Source organism: Zosterops lateralis (genome assembly GCF_965231275.1).
Source record: "Zosterops lateralis genome assembly, chromosome: 7".
NCBI classification, from domain to species: domain Eukaryota; kingdom Metazoa; phylum Chordata; class Aves; order Passeriformes; family Zosteropidae; genus Zosterops; species Zosterops lateralis.
In genome coordinates, this window is record NC_139767.1 from 27,145,752 (window position 1) to 27,170,802 (window position 25,051).

A 25,051-nucleotide genomic window follows, 5' to 3' on the forward strand; every position below is an offset into this window, starting at 1 on the left:
TCAAACCAGTGCCATGATGAAAATAGAAAGAGTATTTTAAGATGAGGGAAGAATTCCTCTATGGTCCAAACCTCCCGGCTGATGGTTAACACCATTCACTCTTGGTGCACAAAGGAGATGAAGACTCTCAGTACTTTTCAGGGGACAACTAATGGGCAGTTTAAGAGTAAGATCATGAGCTCAAATGAATCAAGAATTGTTTGTGTGTGACAGCCAGTCCTCAGAGAAGCCACATGCATTCTCACATCACAAGAAGAAAACAAATTTCTATCTCACAATCAGCCACACTGCTACTTAATAAACATGGGAAGAGAGAATTAAGCATGCTCTCTGAAGTCCCCTGCCATTCTCCTTGCTGTCTATTCAGCTTAACTAGTCACCTGCTGTGAAGTCTCAGTGACTACTGTAATTTTCAGTGATAGACATGCTTCCTTTTCAAAAGGATTTAAGTAGCCCTACTGTGAAACACCACTACTTAAAACACAGCATTTAGATTAATAAAATTTATTGCTCATTGTTTTCACGTTTTACACCACCCTCTTTCTGCAGAAAAACGTTTCTGCAATGTTCTGTTCAGAAGAGTATGCTGGTACACCAGCATACTACCATGAGTATGATCATATTAATGGAAATGTGTAAAGAATAAGATGTGCTTCAAAAGAATAAAACTAATTGCAAATATTAGAATTTCCTATAGATATACACAAACATTTTTTTTCAATGTCATAAAATACTATCTTAATTTAGGATACTATTTAGGAGAGTACTAGCACAAGGACTTTTATTTAAAGAGTAGCAAATAACAATAGAGTAGGCTACTTAAGTGGGATGGGACCAACAAGAAACATCTAGTCCAGCTGCCTGACCAATTCAGAGCTGACCAAAGTTAAAGTCTGTGGTTAAGAACATTGTCCAAGTGCCCCTGAAACAGGTTTGGGGCATTGACCACCTCTCTAGGAACCCTTTTCCAGTGTTTGACCCCTCTTGGTAGAGAAATGCTTCTTGATGTCCAGCCAGAAGTTCCCCTGGCAGAGTTTTAAAGCATTCCCAGGTGTCTATCACCGGATTGCAGGAAGAAAGGATCAGCACCTCCCTCTCTGTTTCCCCCCCTCAGGAAACTGTACAGAATGGTCACCCCTCAGCCCCTCTTTTTTCCACCAGCTGGGAAGTCAGGAGAATGTATCTTGTCTGGATTTTTGTCTCAACCATGCAATACCACTGACAAGACAGGGGCAAAGAAGGGGAGGAAGAAGAGATACCAACAACAGCTGCCACTTACTTTCTTGCCTCTATCCTGGCTTCAGAGTCTGCATCATGAATTCCCTTCTTTATTGTTTCAGCTAACACTGATATGTGTCTGAAATAAGAAAGAAAATATTATCCAGCAGTTCAGAAAGATGTGCCACACTTATAAACAAATGACTAATTTGATTTTGCCTTGGTTTCTGAGAACAAACAGTTCACCACATCCTTTCATTTCCATCAAGGATCTTTTGTGACTTTTATTTATTTATTCTTACAAGTCAATTTTATTTCATCCACACTGCTGTCTAGAAAACAACAAGCAGCATTCTTCAGAGATCTTTACTTATCTATCCAAACTGCCTGGATTCAAGAACAGTCTCCTAAGCCCTAAATACTTTTGTGCCCTCAAGGGCTAAGGAAGTTCTGTCCCAATCTCCCCTCACACAATTACTTCAACTGGTCACTAGAGTTTGAAGTAATGTAGAAGTCTCAGAAGCTCCTGATAAGGCATGCAGCAGACTTCGCCTCATCATCTCACTTCAGGGTGCAAAAGGAAAAAAAAAAAGTTAAACGAAAGTTATTGAGTTCAGGGATTTGCTCAGCCAGGTCTTCCAAGGCTGGCATAGGAGACATACCCACCAAACTCTGACAGAACTACAGAACAAATGATGCATGCGCATATATGTTTCTTTTGGGTGTCAAAAACATCTCTTCCACAGATACTTAATATAATCTCTCCTAAATGATCCTTTCTCCAGAACGATCCAGAAAATTATCTCCTTCTCCCCAGGTAAGTAGGAGAGAACAAATCCACTTGTATTCAGAACTTACCTTTCTAAGGAGTGTGTTTGCCACTCCTGCAACAGCAAGTCTAAAAATTCAAAGCAACGCCTGGGAGGAGAAAGAAGAAATGCTGAGTTTAAGTTAACTGGCTTTGCCATACTTGACTCTGAACAACATCTTTGCTTAGGAAGCTTTTTGGGACATCAAAGTTCAGTGTTGACCCCAATAAATGTATCAACAGCTGTAAAAAAACCTTAATAAACAGTCTGAAGGATAAATTAGAGGCAGTTTGCTATAGAGAAGCCTGAAGAGAGGGATTGCCATAAAACAATCCTGGAAGCTTCCTTTTTCATTAAACAGGAGATTGACACTGATATTCTGTACACCTGTTAGTCCAGGCTTCCACAGAAACCTCACAATTAGCCTCGTGGGAACAGACCTTTGCGGCTTTAATCTCTCTTCCTCACTTCAAGAATCTTAAGGCACAAGTGTGCTGACGTGTTCAAGGTTTGACACTAAATACAGCAACCACAAAGCCCTTCTTTTCATCTAACTCAAAAAGAACCAGTTAATGTATACAGAGGAGGCAAGAGTCTCCCAGTGAGGTAGTGGACTGAAGCATTTAGATTTTAAATGCAGACAGGACCATTAGACCGTTCAGTCCAACTTCCCTTCCAGATGATGCTTTCACATAAGACTGATTTACTGGCTCAAAGAAAACAAGTCACTGTAACAACCAGCAGTGGGGAACAGGAACGTGTCTGTAAAAATGCCAAAATAATATGTTGTTATAACAATATGTAAGGACAACAATTAGTTTAAAAACCATTTCTCCTTGTGGAAAAATGCCTCTTCCTCTCTGCAGTGATGCAGTTTATGCAGGTTAGCTGACTTTGAACTCAAATCATGGAGAAGAATGAGATTTACGTTATAATAAGTAAGTGTGTTTTCAACCCTTTTAACAAATACATTCACATTTTCACAAAGCACCTATTTACTAGTGAAAAACAGTAAATTCAAACTAAATTCTCACCTTCTAACTGCAACAGATTTGGAGGTACAATTACTGGTTATGATGGGTATTAACCGAGGGATGTGCGTGTGCTGGAAGAAAACAAACAAGAACAGGAAGAAATCTTTACATAACAGTTCCAGAGAATGAAAGACCATCTCCTTCAGCCTCCTGAGCTCAGTATTCAGATTCTTATTGCTGCTCAATTCTTAAAAACAGAGCCTCTAGAAAACGGAACACTAACAGATATGGACAGATTTTTAATATTAAAAATATTTTACAATTTATCAGCTAAAATACCTTTAACAGATACTTGATTTTCTTCTATAATGACACTCTCTAGTGAGTCAAGGAGCTGAAGTCACTGCAGGAGGATCTAAACTGCCAGTGGTGACAACTTGAGAGACATTGGGCTACCTACAGCTTACACAATGAATCACTAGGCAGAAATCACCACTGTGAACTAATAGTTTTGAGAAACATGGACAGTCTGTGATGTATTTTAGAGCATAATTAAGAGGATGAGTCTGCTGCAAGGCTGGTCTAAAACCCTTTCAAAGAAAAATGTTTGCTCAGCTCTTAGAGGGATGGAAATATCTTGCCCTGCAAAAAGAACTATTTCCCCTACTATTTTGGCAGAGCTTAACAAGCATCATCTGCACAAGGCTGCACAACATCTAAGACAGCCAAGTCCAGCACTATCAGAAAAGTAGATTAGGCACCTAATCTTATTTTCATTGCAGCAGCATTCATATTTCATCAGAAACACCGCAGTGTTCGGAAATTATAACACTGTTCTCTTTTGATGCATACTTACTCGAATGATTAATCTAACTGCTACTACACCAGAAGTGGCCATGACTTTGGCACTATTTGGAATTAGATTAAAAATTGTTGGCATGATGGCTTCTGCCCCATGGTCAAACTTGTTTCCCAGAACTGATGATAAATGTCTGAAAAACAGAATGAAGTCATGCTGGTAAGTGAGCTGGAGATAAAGCGAGTCAGACTTGTACAGAACATCTGACATAAGCACATCTGACATCTCAATCTTTGCAACTGTCATGTCCTCTCCGACTCCAAAGGACAGATAACACCATGTTTCAAAAAACAGTTCCTTTCCTTTCTTTTCAAATTTGTGTCCTATATTCATCTGAACCCTGAGAAATAGTAAGGTCAGCATAAAATAAAGTAACTAGCACAGCAAAAAAATTACTATCAAACAAATGGGATCAAGGTGATAGAATATTTTTGTTAGTTTATATTACAGTCTCTCTGAAGCTCCCTATTTTGCCTTAATACATATATATTAAAAGAAAAAAAAAACAAAAACAACATGTCAGAAACACTGCAGCACCCTTTTTCTTGAAGTATTTCACAAAAGATAGACTATCAGAAATAAAAACTAGTTCAATCTGAACCAGAACAAAACATCAACATTTTCAGCTTTATTGTTCAATGCTTCCCTACTTGTGCATGAAGGCATGGCTTGCTCATTCATTCTGTGTATCCCACATCAGCATTGTTTAGTACTCAGGAACACGGCTCGGCAGAATTATAATTAGTGGCCTACATGATGGGTTTTGAAACAGATGCAGAAAAATCATATTCTATCTTTAACTATATAGCACTAGCAGCACAAGCTGCATCCTAATTGTGTTTTAACCAGTGCCTGTTCCTTTTCTTCCACATCACATTTCAAACACACACAGAAAATAAACTTACCCCAACGTGATACAAGCCTCTCGTACAACTTGAGACCGCAGGTCTTTAGCAGATAATTTAAATGCTCCATCCAAAAGTCTTAAGTGTTGGAAGAAGTTATCATATTCTGCAGCTCCAGCCAAAAGTAAGGAGCGGATCTTTTTCAACTGTTAGGAGCACAAAAGAAATCAGCAACTGTTAGTGAGGAGCAAATAAAAGGACAGTTATGTTCAGCACCAATACCTGATTCCAGGTAGTTGATTCTTGATGTCCAAGTAATTTTATTATTTCCTACCTTATATTCAACCCATGGTTAGTTAACATACTAAGTACAATAAGCTAAACATCCTTGTTAACTTACAGAAATCCAGAAGTGTTACATACAGCTACTCAAATCGTATAGTTAATAACCCAAACAATATTTTTTAAACCAAAAGGTATCTTAAACATTCCCCTCTGTTCCCCTATTTACAGCAGCTTCTAATGTTTAGGTAATCTCACAGCTGACTCTTGTGTTAAAAAGATATCTAGACTTAAAGGGCATGGTTCACATTCAGGCCAGAATGTGTCCATTGACTTCATTAAAACAGTTATCTGGCTCTAGCAGAAGTGGAACCCTGACCCCATCAAAATGGGAAATTTCCTATTAATATTACAGTGACCACCATCTTATCCAACAGACAATCCTCGGACACCTTCACAGCCCCTCCTGTGTACCAATGCATCTGCACATGGCCTCGATTTCAGCTCCCTGTTACTCAGTACAGAAATAAAATTAAACAGAGGTAAGCTGAATCAGCCCAGTCTGCCACTCAGATCTTTAATACAGGGTTTGACAGACATGGCAAAGCTGCTACACCAGTGATGAAAGTCTACTGTGTAGACAAGACCATGCATCTGTATCATGAAAATACAGCTTGCCTCAGTAAATAATACTCAGTCTTGACATGCATATAACATCCAATTTTCCACTTCCCACAGTCATATTTATTTATTCAAAACTTAAGTGTGTATATCCTTGCTGAATTATTTTACACCTCCCTTTTGTAGAAGTATAAATAAGTTCTCTGTAAGCAAAGTAATCTTCTGCCTCATCAAATTAGTTTAAGATATTCTGAATAAGACTTGACATTTTGATTTTAAGCACCTGCTAGCAAATTTTTTTTCTAACTTCCAGTTCAACCTGATGCTGTCTCAACAGACTCTTGTATATCAAATACCAATTTCATTCACAAATGTGGCTTAAATTCAGTCTCACGAGGAAATGTTTCCCTCAAGTTTAGGGAAACATAACAGGACAGGTGCTCACCACTAAAGCTACATTCCAGTCTTATTCTGAGGTTCTCCCAGTACCTTCAGTGGGATTAAGCCCAGTGTAAAAAAAGCTTGTATTAAAAGAGATCCTATCTAAATTCTCTACTTACCGCAGAAACTCTCTGTTCCCAGTCATGTTTGTCATCTGATAGTATCTCTCTGATCTTGTTTATGGATTCCTCAAGATCCCGGCTGGAATAAATCTACAAATTGAAATACAGAGTAGCACTGTAATCCAGGATTTACTCCATAAAATCAGATCACTTCCCAACTACATTCTTATGTCCTTTGTTCCTCAATGCTTAAATATCATGTGCTAGCCTTGGACACAACTGGCTTTGCATAGTGCACAGAATTTATACCCACTGCCTGCAACCGAAAAATTTAAAATTATCACAAGATGATTAAAGGATCATATTTCATTATTTTACTACAGTTTCACAATTTTAAACAGCATTCCTGCAGCTACTAGTGGCTATATTAGTCAAAACCTACAGAAGATCATGAGTGGACACATGTGCTGTTCAGCTGTCCCAAACACAAAGCTCCAGTGAAGGAGAGGGGATATGTGATGCATCTCAGCAAACGTGCATGGTCCAGTTGTCACACTCATGACACCAGCAATCCCTGAGATACAAGTCACCTTTACTGCTTTCAGTACCCAGAGGGTTTCACATAAACTACGAGCACATCCCACCATTCAAAACTTGCCTCCCTTCAACTTCTAACCTGCTTCCCCCCTTAAAGATTTGCCAACGTCACAATAAAGCACAATTTGTCAGTGATCAGCATGAGATCCTATATCCACCTTCTGGTTTTTAGTACAGCACGGTTTAAAGGTAACTCTGCTTACCTGAACTGTTGGAACATCTTCAAATGCCTTAATGAAGTCTTCTTCGTCCACAGCACCTGCTCCCTCTTTGGCTGCTGACACACAAATGAAAAAGCCTTTTCAATCTTGTTATCAACAAGAGAATCAATTAAGAAACCACCAGCTATCAAGGCACTTAATCAGGAGAAAGTTCACTACCCCTGCGACCTGGGAGGGCTGCAGATGTAATGAAAGCAGAGGCAGGGAAATTCAATGCCAGGCACTGGCGAGACATTCGTGGCATCCTTCAACTCATAGGCACAGAGGGCACATTAGGGAAGTCATTACAGTAGTCACTCAACAGTTAGGGGACACAGTCTGAAAGATGAAAGGGAATACTTACTTTAATTATATGGGAGACTTTATTTTAAAGGATTTAATCCCATCTATAATAGATGAAGGTGGAGATCTGACAGGTGCACAAACAGACAAATGATAAGGAAGATAAATAGTCTCTGGAATACTAATCAAAGACTGCCTGATATAGGGAACTTTCTCCCTTTCCCTAGGACACATATAGAATTAGAGCTACATGTAGAATTATTGCTAACATTCAGAATGATTGCTCAGTTTTCTTTCTGCACCTTCATTACCAGCAATGCCCAAAGGTCTTTGAAGAAAACCAGTGTGTCAGGTTTAGACTGCAAGGGCTGAAGTTTGGCATGTAGCTATAGGCAGTCTCAGGTCAGACAGAGTTGGAACTACAAAGGCAAAAATCTATACACTGGAGCACCAACATGATTAATTCATAGCCCTCAGTGCACAACCACACAGGTGCAACCTCTCACAAAGTGTAAAATAAATTATGGGGATGTGGGGATTGCTTGGAGATTCATCCTACCAGACTTTACCTGTGGCATGCAGAGAACACAGACATAATGACTGCATCAGGAAAAAATTCTTACTGGATTCTGGGGGCCAGCCTGGAAGTGCTTGCAAGAAGCTCAATATGAACACTGTAAATACTTCACAGACACATCAATTCATATAGGCTATTGGCTTACTTGAAGACTTGGAGCCCAGAGCTGCAGAGCCAAGTCTGCGGGTAGTGCCCATCCCAACTCTGCGTGAGTTTGCAGGGGCCTTTGAAGATGTAGAGGAGCTGGCTGAGGAAGGTCTGTTCCCATCCACGGAGTCTTCATCATCAAAAATTTTATCTGCCAAAAAACCACACTCAGCTGTAAGTCCAATGAAGCAAAGGGATGTCCCAAGGAGCATGACTGTGTTATGGCAAACATGCTACATGTTTCCAGCCTGCTCTGCCAGCCTTCATCTCATGCTAGAAATCCAGTTAGTCGTGGAATAGCACCAGCTCTCTGAACCCAATGCTTCGCTATTGCAGCCACTGTTATAAACCCTTTCAATAAATGTATTCAAATGAAAAGAAAGAACTTCAAATCTACAGCAGAAAGATGCAACCCCCAGATAATACTTAGGTTTTTGATAGTCTGCATCTCTCACATTTATGCCTCCAAGATCTCCTTTGACGTGGACTGTAGTGAAACTAAGACCACAAGCAAATCCAAGGCCCAAGTGTGGAGGGCAGCAGCAGCAGAGGCTGCCCTGTCCCACCTGCCCACTGCCCACACTAGACCAAGGATAAACAGCATCACCCAGCAAAGTTCACATGGCAACATCCATGTTGTTGATGAGCCACAGACCATTAATCACAGACCCATCTGGAGCTACAAATCCCATTTAACTCTTTAAATTATCACCAGAGATTCCTCACAAGGAAATACAAAAAGGTTCCTCAAATTCATAAAAACATAAATATAAGGTGCATTAAACCTTACAGAACCTTCTGTGTACATCCCACTTTAGCCTCTACCACCAAATGTGAACATAAATTAACTAAAAATGAATTACAGCTGCTTTGATTCTCGGTCAAGGTTACTTCAATTCCAAAGGACTGCTTATACTGCAGTTTTACACAGATTAGCTAATTCACTTGAAAAAACAGCCTTAGGTTGAAAGGTGACAAAGCAGTTGAGCAGCTGATATAGATGGAACATGTAATTATTGAGGCCAGAAGGCCAGCTCAGCCCTCATCACTCAGCTTCTCCACATGAACACTTCATTCAGATTTGAGACCTGCTTCATGTCCGTCCCTCTCCAACAGCCCAAGGTACACACCCACTCCTCACCAGATTAGGAACATTTCCTTCACAATTTTCACTTGGCAAAAAGTCAAGCAGGTGCTTTAATCCATCCCTGCTCAGGAAAGCATCTGGGAACATCTAGTAACAAATACAAGCTCCTAGCTAGACACTAATGACACTAATACAGGCTGAGCTTTCTGAAAGTAAAAAAATAACTTGATAACAGTTATAGGCATATTCTAGGGAAGGCAAAAGAACAGGAAGAAAAGCCTGTTTTGTTCTTAGCTCAATCACCTTCAGTTTTCTCTGCCCTAAGTGGCACTGGCTTATTAGCAGCTGGACACTGGAGAACTATCACAGATCATCCAAAAACGTACACACCCCATTTTTGATATTCCTCAGTGCACATGATGCCATACTCCAATCACAACTCAATGTTGACATGGCAGGTACACAAAAGCATCCAAAAAGTTATAGAAGGCAGATAAGGACATCTCTTAATTCTGATGTTCAAGATGTCTTAGAATATATGAAAGGACTAGGGGAAAAAGCATCTCTAAAGGAAAGGGGTAAAATAATAACTGGTACTTGTACTGTTGTTCAGGAAAAACTGAACAAGGCAAAAGTGAACACAAGAACTTTAACTTGAATAAATTTCAGGTCACACAGCTAAAGAGAATATAAGCCACAATTAGGATGTGGGCTGTCTCTTTAACACAGTGCCTGAAGGCAGCCATGGAGACCATGCTACCTCCCTACTGACACCAGTCTTGCTCTGACATATGTAATTCAAAAATAATTTGAAAAGAGCTCAGGGAACAATCATGAGAATGATTAAAGGATTAGAAAATATGTTTTTAATTCAATTAAGTGAATATTCTCTGCAAGAGATTGTTTAGTCTAGCCAGATTCCTAATAAGTTGCTTGATTACATTCTGTGTTAACACAGCTACTGAAGATTTGTTAACACAGTTTTCCAACGTGATTTATTAATATTGCTTCTCACGTAACAGAAAAATATACAACAAGGCAACTGGCTGGAGGTTAAAAACAAATTAAAATCCGAGTTGCCTTTTTTTTTCCTCTCTTCCTTCCTGCTCCCCCCTCCATTTTTGTCAATAATCACAGGGCTGACCCTCTGTGAGGTTAGGACGTGCATCATCCAGTGAATTCCACCATAGGCAGTTCTTAAAAAGCAAAATTGTTTTTTTCCTTTTTCCAAAAGACACAGTCTAGTTGGAACAGGAATTATTTCAAAAACACTATTTGGTGTGAGTTGCACCAAGGTCAGGGCAGATCAAAATAGGCTTTAAAATGCATAATCTCTGAAGCCTCTAGGACAAGGTTTAAGTGATTCAGAAAGACCTGGATAGCCATTCAATCCGAAAACTTCAAAGCAAAACTTGTCCCAGTTGTACTTATTTCAAAAGCTCCTATATAAATATTTAGCAAACTATTATTTGACATATGTGTATTAACAGTCAGGAGAAAGTCAGTCATATTCGAAACAAAAGATACTTTTACTAGTTCATAACCTCTTTCATCAGGTAATAAAATTCTCCATCAGCTGCATTTTAGGCTATCTAGATGCAGCCTTACTTAACTCATTTCCCCTTCTATATGCATTTTTAAAGCGTCAGCCCTCTGAAAAGAGAAGAGGGTGTGGTTTGCTATTTCATATAATAAATCGAAACTAAAAAAATATTTTAAAATATATTAAAAGCACTGCACTCCTGTAGCATTTTACCAACTAAACAGACTATAATTTCTTTCTAAATCAGGCTTTTCTGAGCATTAGCAAAAATACAACATCCCAAAAATCAAACCAACCCGCCCACAGTTCTGGGGATGACTGGATTACAATCACATCTTCCTGTTTATTAAGTCTGCAAACTAAGCACTACATATTTATCAAACTGGAATATCCCTTCAATAACCCAACAACATTTTCTCATCCGAGCAGTGCAGAATGACAGCAGCACATTCAGAGCTGCACATCAAGTCTGCCAGCAGCACGTGTGCAGAACAGAAAGAGAAACAAAGAACAGAAAGAAACCTGGACATGGGAGTACAGAAAAGAACAGAAAATCAAGCTACTATACATCATTGTTTAAAAAAACCTCTTTTTTTTTTGCCACCCATTGATTCCTTCCCATAATAATCATTTGAACTGGGATCACATTTTTCAGCATATCTCCAAAAGGCAAATTCAGCATGGGTGCAACTCTCAGGACACCAGCTGAGGTGCACTGAAGCGGAATCAGTGCCCCGTTCTAACATTAAATAACCACTGACATTCTCCCATCACAAGACACCCCCGGTGCTCATTTATAAGGACCTTACAGTACTCTCTGTCCAAGACATGCCCGTCTAAAAGAGGCCTTTGTCTGCTCACCACTCTGCTGCCTCAGAGACAGAGAGAAAACAATCTGCTTTACGTTTTTTAATTCCTTTACATTATTTAAGAAGAAAAGAAAATTGCTTACAAGTACATATCCTTCTGCAAATAAGCTTCCTCAACATTCCTTCATATTTTCCATAGCGTGCCCAGATGTAAGAGTGCTTCACGGAGCGCCGCGGCTTTCAGTCCAGAACATAATCAATCATTGCCCCTCGGATTCATTAAGCATGCTGTCTTCACACGTGGATTTAAACAGCCATGGCTTCTCTATCCTCTCTCTACAGCTGCAGATCTGCACAATTCTTATCAACACCCACTTCAGCCCGGGAAACTTCAGTTCACTTCTACGGAGGGAATTCCTTACTGGCGAGGGGAACCCAGGACAAATAATCCGGGATGACGATGAGCTGAGTCTGCCTGGCTCGGCTGGCTTGCACTAGGAACCAGCCTGACTTTATCCCCTGGGAAGCGCTAACAGGAGCATCTCAACAGCTGTCATCATTTGTCCATGACGAATAAATTTAGTCATTATTCATTTTAAAATGTAACCCCTTCAGGTCTGGGCAAGGTGAAAAAGAGGAAAAGAGGAAAAGAGGCTGCACTAGCTATTCAGGAGTCATGGTAAACAAGGGCCAGCACTTCCCTTGCTTGCACCACCTGGGACCTTTTAAAGCAGTCTCTCAAATGTCCTTTCCAATGAAAAAAGATGCTTTCTGGCTTTTAAAAACTTTAAGATGTTAGATTCAAATATTTTAGTTATTAGTTTGTAAGCTTTAGAGAAGACAGCTACTCTGTAGTGATGACAGACTGGGAAGAGAGCTTTCCATCATACCTGTTCCTAACAAAGATGCCCCACTATGGTCTTCAGATGCGACTCTGTAAAGGACTGAACTTGCCCTGGGCCCACTCATCATCTGTTCCATTTCCAAGCATCAGACCAGCTGAAACAGCAAGATGAGTACCTCTTGCATGAAATCATCTACATCACTCTCAGAAGAATCTCCCCTTTCAGTGCAGATGGAAGTGATGACACCAGAGGAACTTGTCTCTGCACCATTCCTATGGCATGCTCCCCTAGGAGCAGACAGGTAGCTGTTAAAACTGACAAACATTACAGCACTTCCAAATTCCATGGTAAACCCCTACTAGCTGGGCAAAGCCCAGCTCCCTGATGATCTGAGAGCCCTTTACAAGCCAAGAACACAAACCAGCAAAACTAGTGATGTCAAAGAAAACAGGGTGTGTTCCTCTTTACTCCTTTCTGCCAGGCACAAGTCCAGAAGCACTGGACCCCATTTTTGAGACAGGCACCCCTCTGATATCTCAGCTCATACCCTCCCCCCAGGGCAGCATCTGGCACCTCCATCTCCAGCTGTGACTTCTGCTGTCAGCCTCTGTGGGTGTCCAATGGAGACAGCTTCAGCTGAGGTTAAGATGCCTCTTTCCATTAGCACACACAAAACCCATGCATGGCTTAGCTGCAAGCCTGTCCAACTCCAACACAGGTATTGTAGAGGTTTCTCCGGGAAAATGAGTTTGTAAACCCACTAAAGATAAAGGAACATGTATATGCTCCTCAGCAGGATTAAGTGTTTAAAAACAAAGGACTCACAGCTACAAGCAGAAGTACATGGGCACAGCACATCATTAAGGTTTCCTGCTGGGCCATCTCCCAGTGTGCCCCAGCTGCTCTCCCCGGCCCCAGACACAGATCCCCCTTCCCACCCTCCACACCAGGCAGTGTTCTGAGCCTTTAAAATGCCACCCACTTGGGCTCAGTGACCTTGGTCAGCCCTCTCAACGCCACCTACCCCTCTCTCTCCCATCACATCCAGTTATTCCAGGTTGACCCAGTCACCAGCTCCAGTCCCAGCTCCAGTCCCAGCTCACCCCTGCTGCTGCCTTCTGGCACTATGTGCTGAACCACCTCATCTCCTTCACAACTGGCTTTGGAGTCCCAAAAACCTGACTTCAGCATGAACTGCTCCAAGGGCTGAACAATGACAAGGATATACTCATCGTCCAGTACCTTGGCTTTTTTTCTCTTATCACACATGTATCACCCTATTTGAACTAGAATCTGCACCATTATGGGTGGCAGTTTTTCTCAGTAAGGTTTCAACAATGCAAATCTAGTCAATGTATTTGTGGCCATAATAAATACAATAAACAACATGGTTGCCATCAGGAACAGGTAAGGTGGTGCTTCGAGACACAGGCCAAGAATGTCAGGCCAGGCAGGTGCAAAACACTTTTTGCTTTAATAATTCTTATAACACCACATGCTTTCTTTAATCTCAAATACTTCAGTTTTCCTTCCTTAGACTCAAGCACGTAACTATAGCAAGTTCAGAGTATTCATGCCTGCCATCCCTCCATAAGCAGAACATTTAGACAGTAGAAATAATTTCAAAAGTGCATTTCTGTTAGTGAGGAATCCTATATTTATTAAATGCGTATCAGTATGATAAAATTAACTTTACCAAACCAGTATGAGGAACTTGTTCTACACTTTGACCTGACCACATCCAACACCAGACTAGGCAGACACAATAACCATATGCAAAGTAAATTCCAACTTCGACCTGCAAGAATAAGTAATAGCCCTGGCAACATTCAAAATCTGCTCTCAGGGACTGGCCTGGCAAGTCAAACAAAGTCATCCTGCACAAGATTGATCTGAAATCATGCAACTTATGATGATTTAAGTTACTTTTCTGAGGGACGTTAAAAATTTCAATCCTGGAACCAGATTACTCCCATTTAAGATATAGCAGGGATGATTGAGAACAGGAGCTTTGAAGACTTGAAAACAAGAGACAAATAAAAATGATTTAATGAGCCTGTTTACTTCAAAACACAACTTTTTAAACCATAATGTTGACAGTATTAATGCCATCACATCAACAAGTCACAGCATGCCCCCTCTAATGGCATCTATGAGCATTACCATAACTAAGAACACAGTAAACAAAAGTTTTAAGAAACTTCTGTTCATGAAACTAACACACCTGGAAATGGGAGTTTTAAGAGTTAGTGAAACTGTCACTTAGACAGTTTTCAGCCACATGAAAGTTTCCATTAGCTTTAAGTAGATTTAGAGAGGAAGCAGTACAAATGTTACATTCCTACAAGCTTTATTAAATTAATTAGGAGACAACATAATAACTATGATACTGAGTGAATGAGCACCAGCTCAAACAGCCAGAAGAAATCACAAAAGCATCCAAAAATGAAATAAATTAATTAAGAGCTAGGATTTGTAAGTTTTACCAATGGTTTTATTGCAGTTCATAGAAACCTAAACAAGAATCAAGCACCTCTGTGCAAGGAACTGTGCAGACACAGCCTTTACCCTGTACTGATTTTTACAAAATTAAATAATTGAGAGACAGACGCAGACATGTACATAAGGCAAAATCAAAGTGCAGAAGAGATACAGATAAGGATTTACTTTCCTCAAAATAATCCTTGGAAATACAATATTCCCACAGTGCTTTTTCCTTCCAGCCACACAGCCTCCCCCCAGACCTCAAGAGCGCCAGGAAATCCACAGTGCATACCTTGGAAAAACACACCCACCCCAAAAGCCCTTGCATTTACATAAAGTTTCAATTTAAAGAGCAAAAGCAGATTTTCCCTGCCCTGCACTTACCCCTGTGGTTGCCCAGAGGCTCCTCATTACGCCTTGTGGGACAGCCACCCTCCATTCACTGCCAGGCTGTCCATACCTCTCCCCAGCCTTCAAACAGCCCAGCTATTTCAGAGCCCATAACAGACTGCCCACCAGGATGTTGCTTCTGTGCTTCACTGCCATGGCTTTCCCTGCTGACTGTGCTTGGGGGTGCTGCCCCACTTTGTCCTGAACCCTTGCAAATACCCTTTATATTGCACTGCTTTATTACTCTCTACTCACTGTGCTCTCATTAGCATCATCTTCAGAGATAAAAGACACAAAGTGGGTCCCTGAGCCCTAGAGACACCAATCAATGAGAAAGGCTGTTGATGCAGGATGGTTCAGGGAGATCTTTTAGAGTCAGAAAACACATTTTGACAGAACTAAGGGAATTAGCTTTTTTGCAGCATCCTGTCATACCCGAACTGCAGATAAAACACTATTTCCCACTTTAATATTAATCCTCTGTGCTGCACTGTAGTGGCAATGTTAAGATTTTCCCTCAGCCTTACTGAAGTTTAATTATTTATGCAAATAATTATATAAAAGAAAGTGAATTCTTCTGCCTTCATTCACAAGACAGAAAAATTCCATTCTGCAGAGGCACAGGAACTCCCTCAGGCACCACTTCCATATGCACACATAGCAGGGATATATCAGGTTAAAGAGCAATCAATGAACCTTTCTCCTCCTTGCTCTCACCTCCATCTCTGCATTTGCTGGGAAACTTATGGCAACAGCCTGGACTCCCTGTTTTTGTAAGAAGGAAATGTCAGGATTCAAGCAGCAGACAAAGTGGGCATCAGCATCACCCAGCTGCTGGTCATCCACACTACACCCAGCACCCCAGGCAACAGCCTCCTTTGCCAGGTCTGTGGTCAGCTTTCCACAGTATTCACTTTAAAAATTATATAAATGTTACTACAAGGCAGAGCCATTCAACAAGAGCAAGAAGTATTTGTTGCTAATGTGTGAGTAAACTGAAACAGAGCTGAGGGACATTCTCAAGGGTATGAAGACTTCAGGGCATTGCCAGAGTCTAGATTAAGCTCCATCCCTAAATAGTTTTTTGTACTGATCCCTTTCTCTTCCTCCTACTAAAGATGCAAGTAGTGCCACAAATGTTTTTTTATTCTCCCAATTTTATCTTCAAAACTGCTTTATGCATATTCAAAAAAGGACATTTGCAAATGGCTTGGGAAAAGCAGAAATCAAATCAAAATACATTAGAAAAAAAAATTTAATTTAGTTGTTCTTGACAATTGCTTGAAGCTTAGCCACACCTGAAACTGAGTTCTCTCTATTTCCCAGGGTTGTTGCTACAGGAAAACAGCAACCAAGATTAAACCAAGCTCCCAGGGAGACACCTGCTGGCGGCAGCCTGGGGCTTATTTGCCAAAACCTGAAGGAATAAGGAGATACCTGCAGAATCGATGGGTGATACTGTGTCTTACCTGGACTGCCTATACCCTATGTAACTTAATTAGCAGGCATACCAACAATTTGAAATAGACAGTTTTTCAACAGAGAAGGGCAGGAGCCCTGTGTGCAGAACAGGGCAGGTGACTCCAGCCCCATAGCCCAGGTCCAGATTTGCAGCCATTTGCACCATCTGCTGCCATGACATCCCAGGGTGAGGCACTTCTCCAGCCTGCACTCCCCTATTGGCATTCCCTGCACAGATCCTTCTGCCTCCTCGGGCAATTATGACCAGTGCAGCTCACCTCCATGCTGACTGCCCCAACACCCATCATCATCAACACAAGGAAATTGCAGTTTCTACTGTTATCACTTATCACTTCTTGAAGGGATGCTCATTCTCTACACACACAGCACACTGAGGTGTAAAGCACTGACAAAGAGCACACAGAGTTGTGTTCGAAGGAAAGAGCATCCTGGCATTTTTACGACAAGGCGCTGTTACAAAAAAAAAACCAAAAAACAAAGGAATCTTATTGCCTCCAGTTACACAGAGCACACACCGTGGGGGCAGAAATGCTGCAGATCCCACTTCCAGCAACCACAGAATATCCTGAAAACCCTGCTAATGCACACAAGTCCTTCAACAGAAACCTTTCTAGAGATATCTACAAGAAGATAAAAATGCCAAGCTGAAGCCTTGTTTCCTTTTGAGTTAAGTCTCAGAGGATGGCTGGGTCGGTGAAGTTAAGCCAGTAAGCTGTGCTGGAGGGAACTGGGGAGGCTGCAGAACCAGTCCTTTCCAGTATCTTTTATTTAGGTTTATTTACAATCATTGACAGGGACATGTTGCCCACTACCTCAGATACTGCCCCTCCTGTGAGATGGTGAGGCATCCTAAACTTTCCAACCACCTCTGAGCCAAGAAACAAAACAGGTGCAGTTATCCCAGAACAATGAAGGGAAAAACAAGGCTGTCAGCCTAGAGCCTGTACAGCCACAGAAAACAGGAGCCTTCTGTCCCAAGGCATTATCTGTCTGGTTAAAGGCTAATGCAAGAACATGGGTACTACACTGGCAAAAACTGTACAGTGTTACACACATCACACATCAGTGACTCCCACTCAGAATGCCTGGTCTGATGCATAATTAATATACTTTAATTAGATGACCATTTAAAATACTGTCAAATGCTCAGTGGGAAATAATCACGAGGTTAGAATGTCTTAGACTGAAGGTGGTTGAGACAAAAGAAAAACCACAGAAGGAAAACTAGGGAGCAACTACTTCCCAGCTTACTTGCCTTTTGAGAAAGATTATCAACTAGTAAAACAGGCATGACCAGCATGATAACCAGGAATTTCTACCAAAAATAAATGCTTCGTCTTTGTAAGATACATACTACTACAGACTATGACTGACATATGTACTACAGACACATATATAAGCAAAGTTTACAGACAAGTCTTGTTTATTTAAGAATAATTCAAAGTTGAATTGTATAATCTGGGCTACACTCTACAGGGAGAAATGGTTACCAAACAGTGGTCTGAGATGCCTCTGAGATCCTGTCACAATGGCAACTGAGTTGAAGAGTTGGCTCTGTGATCTCCAGAGCAGCCACTGCAGCTGCTAGCAAAGGAAGGGGATGGGGAACCAGACTTGATGCTGACACTTCTCTGGAGTATTCAGCAGCACCGCCTGCCTACCACAGCACTCTCCTGGTGCATTTTAGCATGAGCTTCTGCCTACTCCTAACTAATAAAGGTAGGACCTAGGAACTTTCTTGTCTCCCCGCCACTTTAATTCAGCCCCCTGAGAGCAAGCAGAGCCTTTGAGAAGCTGCATGCACACAGGATCTTACAAACCATGCTTCAGCACCAGTACACCAGTGTCAACGTTTGCAGCCCATGCCAGCTTTTGCAATGTCTACATGAGCACTTTCAACTACAACCAGAGCTCAGAGCAGCAACTCCTCAGAGCTGGTCAGAAATACCTAATCCCTACTCACATCACTGTTTGGCAAACACTGGCAGAGGGAAGCAATGGTTTCCTGACAATCAAGCCCATTTGGTTTTTATCCCGTGTCTCAAAGAGAATATAAACATAGTAAATTAGAAGCTAGCTTTTCACTTTTCTCAGGATCATTGTAGAAAATTTTACTGTATTTATTATGATCACTCGAGAACAGCAACTACAATGGTAGCAATGAAAATGTTGGATTTTTTAAAGATATAAAAGCAGGAACTAGTAGATAATAGACAAGTTTTACTTTTAGTGAAAAAATACTTTTAGAACAGATATTCACTGGCAATAACTTATAATACCACTCTGCCCACATTTGTGTATGATCTAGATAGGATCAGTACCCCTTTTTTGACACAGTGGAAACAAAGGCCAGGTACACAAGAAAGCTGACTCCAGGTCATGCAGAAAAGTCAGAATTAGAGCAGAGAAGATGTATGAGAGTATATGATTTCCTTTATTTAACCACCATCACATTAGGCTAAATTCTGTTTCCAGCTCTATATATTTGGGATGGAGGTGAATCCAGGAGCATGCAGAACTTTGCAGGATTTTTTTTGAAGATGCTATTATCCCAGATTTTATTCTGTATGGTTTCAAAATGAGCATGGAGAGGTTTTAGTACACCAATTAGTAGCTTATTTGACAGATACTTCAGTACAGCATATGGTTTCCACGTGGTTGGCTAAGAGAACCTAAGAAAATCAGACTGATATTTAATGCAGCTTTGACTGTAAGCACAGTCTGAATGCCTGATTTACAAGTGGAAAGCTGCAATTACTGAGATACATCCATTTCTTGGGCCTTCTTCACCTGTCCATCGAAGCCTCAATGTAAAAAAACCCCATGGGTTCAAGGAAAAAAGTCATGGGAAAAAAAGCACCAAAATCTAAAAATGTGTCACAACTTATAAAATATTAACAGTCAACAAGGCTTCTTTTTCCTGAAGCTTGTTTCATCCACTCCCAACACCTTTAAAACAAAAGGTAGACCTAGGCTCCTTCATCCATGTTCTTCCCCATAAAGAACCATCATTAGGTACAGCAAACAAAGCAGTCATACTCAGAGAGAGAAAAGCAGATAAAAAGGTGGAGTCAAGACATTGCTGAAACTTTTATTCCTTCTGTCGTTAATTGCTTCAGCCTACTAAATTTGATTTTCATATTTCAGAAGCAACATGAAACCCCAAGCAAGCAGGGGAACGTTAATGTGGTACAAAGAAGAAAGCATCTTTCCTGAAGTGTTTGGAATATAAATAATGCAGTCATAGCATAGATAAAAATAATTACTATTATTCAGGCTTTATAAAAAAATAAGCACAAATATTCCCCTCCTTTCAAAAGAAAAAAGGGAAGTTAAAGAAATGCAAGTAGTTGTGTCCTAATTAGTCTAACATAATCCTGCACAACCCATTTTTATGTGGCCTCAGTCAGTGCTGCTGTTCACTGTCTCCCCATGGCTCAGCACCCTATTTCAACCATTCTCAGGTCCTTGCACCTAGGTAAAACTTAATCCTGTCGTCCAGCCATCCAAAACCATCTGCCATAACTGAAAGTTGGACTTAATAATTGATTCTGATCACAGCTGATCATTTGACCTCTTTTGTAACCATCCTGTTTTCTTCCCACATACTGAATGCACAGTAGAAGACATCCACAGCTGTTCCATCCAAGAAAGAATGATGAAAGAAATCAGTTTTCCCACATAAAGCCACATATTACATCAAATAACAATATGTCAGGATCAAATAGGAAATTCAAATTGAAAAAATGTGTTGTGGCAGTAAAATCTCGATTCATCTGATCTGAACTCTATCAATTTCCCCTGCTGCATCTGCTGTACCACTTGACTCTAACTCCGAGACCATCTCATCCACAAGAAGAACTAAACAAAGGGACTAAGGGCAGACTAGTTTTGACCTTAATCTCTTAGTTTTAATCAAGTTCAAAACTTGGTAAGAGGTGGTGGAAGCTCTGAATAAACATTTACAAGCAAGCAGAAGATTTCCTTGGTTCAAGGGCAAAGTCTGTCAAGTGAAAACGAAGGATGAATTTGCCTCAGGACTCAGACGCACGATCAAATTATTGCTGCTTAACAAGTTAAAAGACACCAGCTGAGCCAAAGTAACAGCCCTTGAGATGCTATTAAATTATGGCAAGTGTAAGGTAACATAATTTAACTTATCTCTAAAGAAAGAAAAATAAACCAAGCGGAATCATTCACATTTACCACAAAGTATGCAAACACTAACCACAACCCAGCTAAACATCTTACTCTGGATCTACTCATTAAAGACTTGACAAAACAAATGCTGACCTAAATGGAATCGGAGACATTAAAGACCAAAGAGGTTCCCATGCAAAAGCTGGGAACACTGCAGAAAAAGCCTGGTACAGCATTTTCACCACTACTGGGGAAAAAAATAAGTCAAAATCACTCATCTTTCCTTAGCACTGACATATTCTCACAGGTGATTCCGCCAGATGAGAAGCTGATGTAGAAGAAGATTGAGACAAGGTGGTGAGCACTGCTGGTGTAAGTCCTTCCTCATTCAGAAAAGTTACTGAAATCAATCTCATCACAGGATACCAAAACCCAGCTGATTTCCACCTACATAGATTTCTAGTTTCCGACAGGCACACTTGCTGCCTCGGTGCAAGACTTAAAGAAGTCAACAAGTCAAAACTAAAAAGAAAACAACGCTTTATGAATACAAAGAACCATTTTCTAAGCAGCTTGAGATGTCTCTTTTCCCTAAGGCAAGTCTGGCTGGCACAGTGACTTTGTACATCTGTGACCCTGAAAGATCACTGCAATGATAATTCAAATAGACAAATTAGATAGCAGCTTCTTCTCCCTTGCACTGATTTGTCTGTGCTGTAGAGAGATACGTCCCTTCATTTATGACATTTACACTTTACTCTTAAACTGCAAGCTGTAAAGTGTAGTCTTTGCAAAGGCTCAGCTCCTAGAAGCAAGCTGTCCCCTTTTCAGCAGGCTGATTATGATATAAACATAGAAGTCACTAGGAGAACCACAGACTCCACTACACACCATGTTTCTGCTTTGTTAAATTGTAAAGATGGGCCTAAATATACATGTTGAGATGAACAGTTCTTACCCTTATTTCAGTTCTAGGATATACAATTCACTCTAAAGCTTAAACTCAATAACCTTAAAACTTATGAGGACTTTCACTACTTGTCTGAAACACAGATTACCCAACAGAGACAAAATCTAGGTAACCAGAGTAGTTAGTATGATACTTGATGTATACTGTCCAAGTTAGAGTTTGGGAAGATGGAAAAAGGACAAATAGTTAGTAGAGAAGGGAATAGAGAAATTCCCTTTTTAAGAAGGGAATTTTTAAGAAATTCCCTTCTTAAAAAACACACAAGACAGGAATTAACACAGTGTGCTCTGTGAGCCATCCCAGGAATTGGTGCATATGCATCTTCTTACTTGTCAGATCAACTCATATCATGCTCTAAAAGCAAGAGTCAGGCATCCCTGCCAGTCCAGCAATTCAATTAAATACTTCCTAGTGACTGAAGCCCTGATTCCTTATTCCCCATTATTATAAAGTCACTCCCCACAGTTTGATGTCAAAATAAAGTATTACTAAGACAGTATCAGCCCAAAAGATAATTTAAATGTCTGATATTCCCACTAACAATTGCTAGCGACAAGTTCAAAGCCTAGCATAACTATCTAGGGTGGTTCAAGGATGACCAATTTAGACCTTCCTCCTGCTCAGGCATGTTATGGCATGTACTGTAATGCAAGAAGACTTTTAGGTCCACCTGCTCTCTGGGACTTACAGGACAGAAACTTTTGTATTCAGGAGGTCTGGGAGAACAGAGAGAAATTAAGATTAAATGGATTCATATCATTGTAATAGCCTACCACTTAGGGATAAAAGAGAATACATGGGCAACCAACTGCAAAACCAAACAGCCCAACATTTGAGCATAAATCTTCATCAGGAGTAACAACAGAAACTAATAGATTGCTTTAAGCCTAAAGAGGCTTCTTTCGAGGTTGTTCAACAAAATAAAATAGAGATGCAGTCTGAGACATTTCTATTTTGGAAACTCTGCAACAGGTTCCCAGGTTGAGATAATGGTCTTCAAGTACTTACTGGACCTTTTACAGTGTATAGCACTGATTAAATCTTTCCCTGAACTCAGGTTTACCGTAAGTGATGACTGGGAAGAAGAAATCTGCTTTCTAAGTTTGCTCTGAAGATAATGATCCCAAGATAAGTATCGGTAGCCATCAGGTCACAGAAGTGGCAAGAGCTGAGAGAAGGAAAGCTCCCTGAAGCACCTTTGAAATCAGAGTACGATGCATCCTCACATTTGCATGATTTCTTATATCTCCATTTTATTAAGTTGGGGTTTTTTTAGATCACTTTGTTGTCATCTTCCACTCACTTCACATTCTTGTACGGGAGAAAAGGCATGACTCAGAGAAGAGGAGCACCATTTCTCTTTCACAAGCAACAAAATGGATGATTTTTCTTTGTAAGAGTGAGCTCATCCAGTGAACCCCCTCCTGCCAGTCCTCATTCAAATTACAATGCTCTGTAATACATTTGTGTACTGCGTGACCAAAAAAAGTCTAAGTTCGTGTTATTAAAGGGACTTTGTCTCTCATGGGCTGTAAGGTGTGCAGACACACATATAATTAACATTCCAGAGCAGGAACAAAAGAAAATAACACGTGTCAAAGAATTTAAATGTTTTATTTTAAATACATTTCATTTCAGACACAGGAATGGAGAAAATTTAAAAAACGGGACTAGGTTGTTAAAAATAAAATGTGTGTTACAGAGTAAAATCTAACAAGGAAAACAATGGTTCTTCCACATCATTCATTTCACAACAGCTTCCCACTCACATATGCAAAGCAAAATACACCTGTATTATATACAAATAAAACAGATTTGATGGTTTGTATTTATTAATTGTGTGGCAACATCAGGATTCCAGGTGAAACCAAGACCTTCTTTCTACCAGCTGGAAGAGACACTGAAACCAATCTTCATATGATAACAACTAGTCACAGACTTTATCTGAGAGTTTAATTTCTGAACCTTCAGCTTTGGGGCTTTCACAGTGACTCACAGGTGTGCGAATACATTTGTCCCAAAGCACACTTGAACCAGTTTTAAAAACTGTTTGAGAGCTAAGACTCACTATTTCTATTTATTCATTTACAAGAAAACTGATCTTGATGTGCAAGTAAATTCTTTTAAAATTATGATAACTGCTTAAGATCATCGGTCACATTCCAAGCTCTTACGCATTTCCTTCACATTTTCACAAATCAGAAGCAGGAGTGACCATGTGTTATGTTTCATGTAACAAAGTGTTAATGCTCACTTTGACAGGCAGGGTTGTTATCTGTTGACACACTGAAAAATTCTCACAAACTCCATGACTTCAACACCATCAGGTATAGAAGTGGTAATAGCAGAGAAGATGTGTGAAAGCAGAGGCAGATATGAGCACCAAATTAGCAAGTTTTTATTATTAGGTGTTTCCAGGCATTGCTTAGACTATCTGAAGGACCAGTATGAACATTAAGAAAAATTGCAAGAACAGTTGACTATAACACAAAGGAAACAAAGAAGTGTATCAATAGCTGCACATCAGAAAATGTCAAGCAGACCAAGCTGCAGAAGAAAAAGCCACACAAATCTTTCTCCACCCACTTCAGTAATTTTTGGCAGACAATATAGGCTGCTGCTGCCTTGTTGTTTAACACAAATAACAGGGAATGCTCACAGGGCACTGCCATCTGTCAGCAGCTGTTACTGAAAACCAAACACACGGGGCAAGTGAGCAGTTTGCAGCATCCCACCTCCAGATGCAAACAGAATTCAGAAGAAATAGGAATAAATTGTAGGGGGAAATAATGTCTTATCAAATCCTTAAACCTAAATTCTATGCTCAAACATACATAAACCTCCAGCACTTCCAGAGAAGGCAAGTACCAATCACAGCTTGACTTCATTCCTTTGACTTCATTCATCATCCAGCAGGAGTGCTGCAGGTCCTGTATACTTGCAGGTACTATAGAAATAAAGAGATCTCTGTCTAGACATGATTATTCTTCATATGTGGCCAACTGCTTTACCAGGTATCAGTTTCTTCAGAGAGAAAAAATATTTGAGGCTTCCCAAAATGAGAGCAGGATCAGCCTGGTGCATCTGAAGCTTCCACCATTAACCAGCTTGAGCCACCTGAATTGCTCACCTCCATTACAGATCACTTACTTAACTGCAAATAGCAAGAATTATTATTTTGTCCAGACTGGAACTGAATAGCTCAGTCACACAACAGCTCTTTACTATTTGTACTGCTGTGGCAGCCTGCAGCAATCAGTGACCAGGAACATCCTGGTTCATTTGATATAGTGCACATCCCATCAGCTCCCTAGATGTGGTTAAACACTGAATCCATGCTTAGAAGCCACAAGCCAGCCAGGGAAG

General features: G+C 40.4%; 1 protein-coding gene across 1 annotated transcript in view; it reads right to left on the minus strand.

Moving 5' to 3' along the window:
- Positions 1-25,051, minus strand: part of CLASP1 (cytoplasmic linker associated protein 1) — a 170,737-nt gene that overhangs the window by 81,774 nt on the left and 63,912 nt on the right. Inside the window, exons 9-16 of the mRNA XM_083864759.1 lie at positions 7,934-8,086; positions 6,912-6,985; positions 6,169-6,261; positions 4,766-4,911; positions 3,858-3,993; positions 3,062-3,132; positions 2,077-2,136; positions 1,280-1,357 (exon numbers count right to left, since the gene is read on the minus strand). Coding sequence (XP_083720885.1) covers positions 1,280-1,357; positions 2,077-2,136; positions 3,062-3,132; positions 3,858-3,993; positions 4,766-4,911; positions 6,169-6,261; positions 6,912-6,985; positions 7,934-8,086 — 811 coding nt within the window. The remainder of the gene's footprint in view (positions 1-1,279; positions 1,358-2,076; positions 2,137-3,061; positions 3,133-3,857; positions 3,994-4,765; positions 4,912-6,168; positions 6,262-6,911; positions 6,986-7,933; positions 8,087-25,051) is intronic.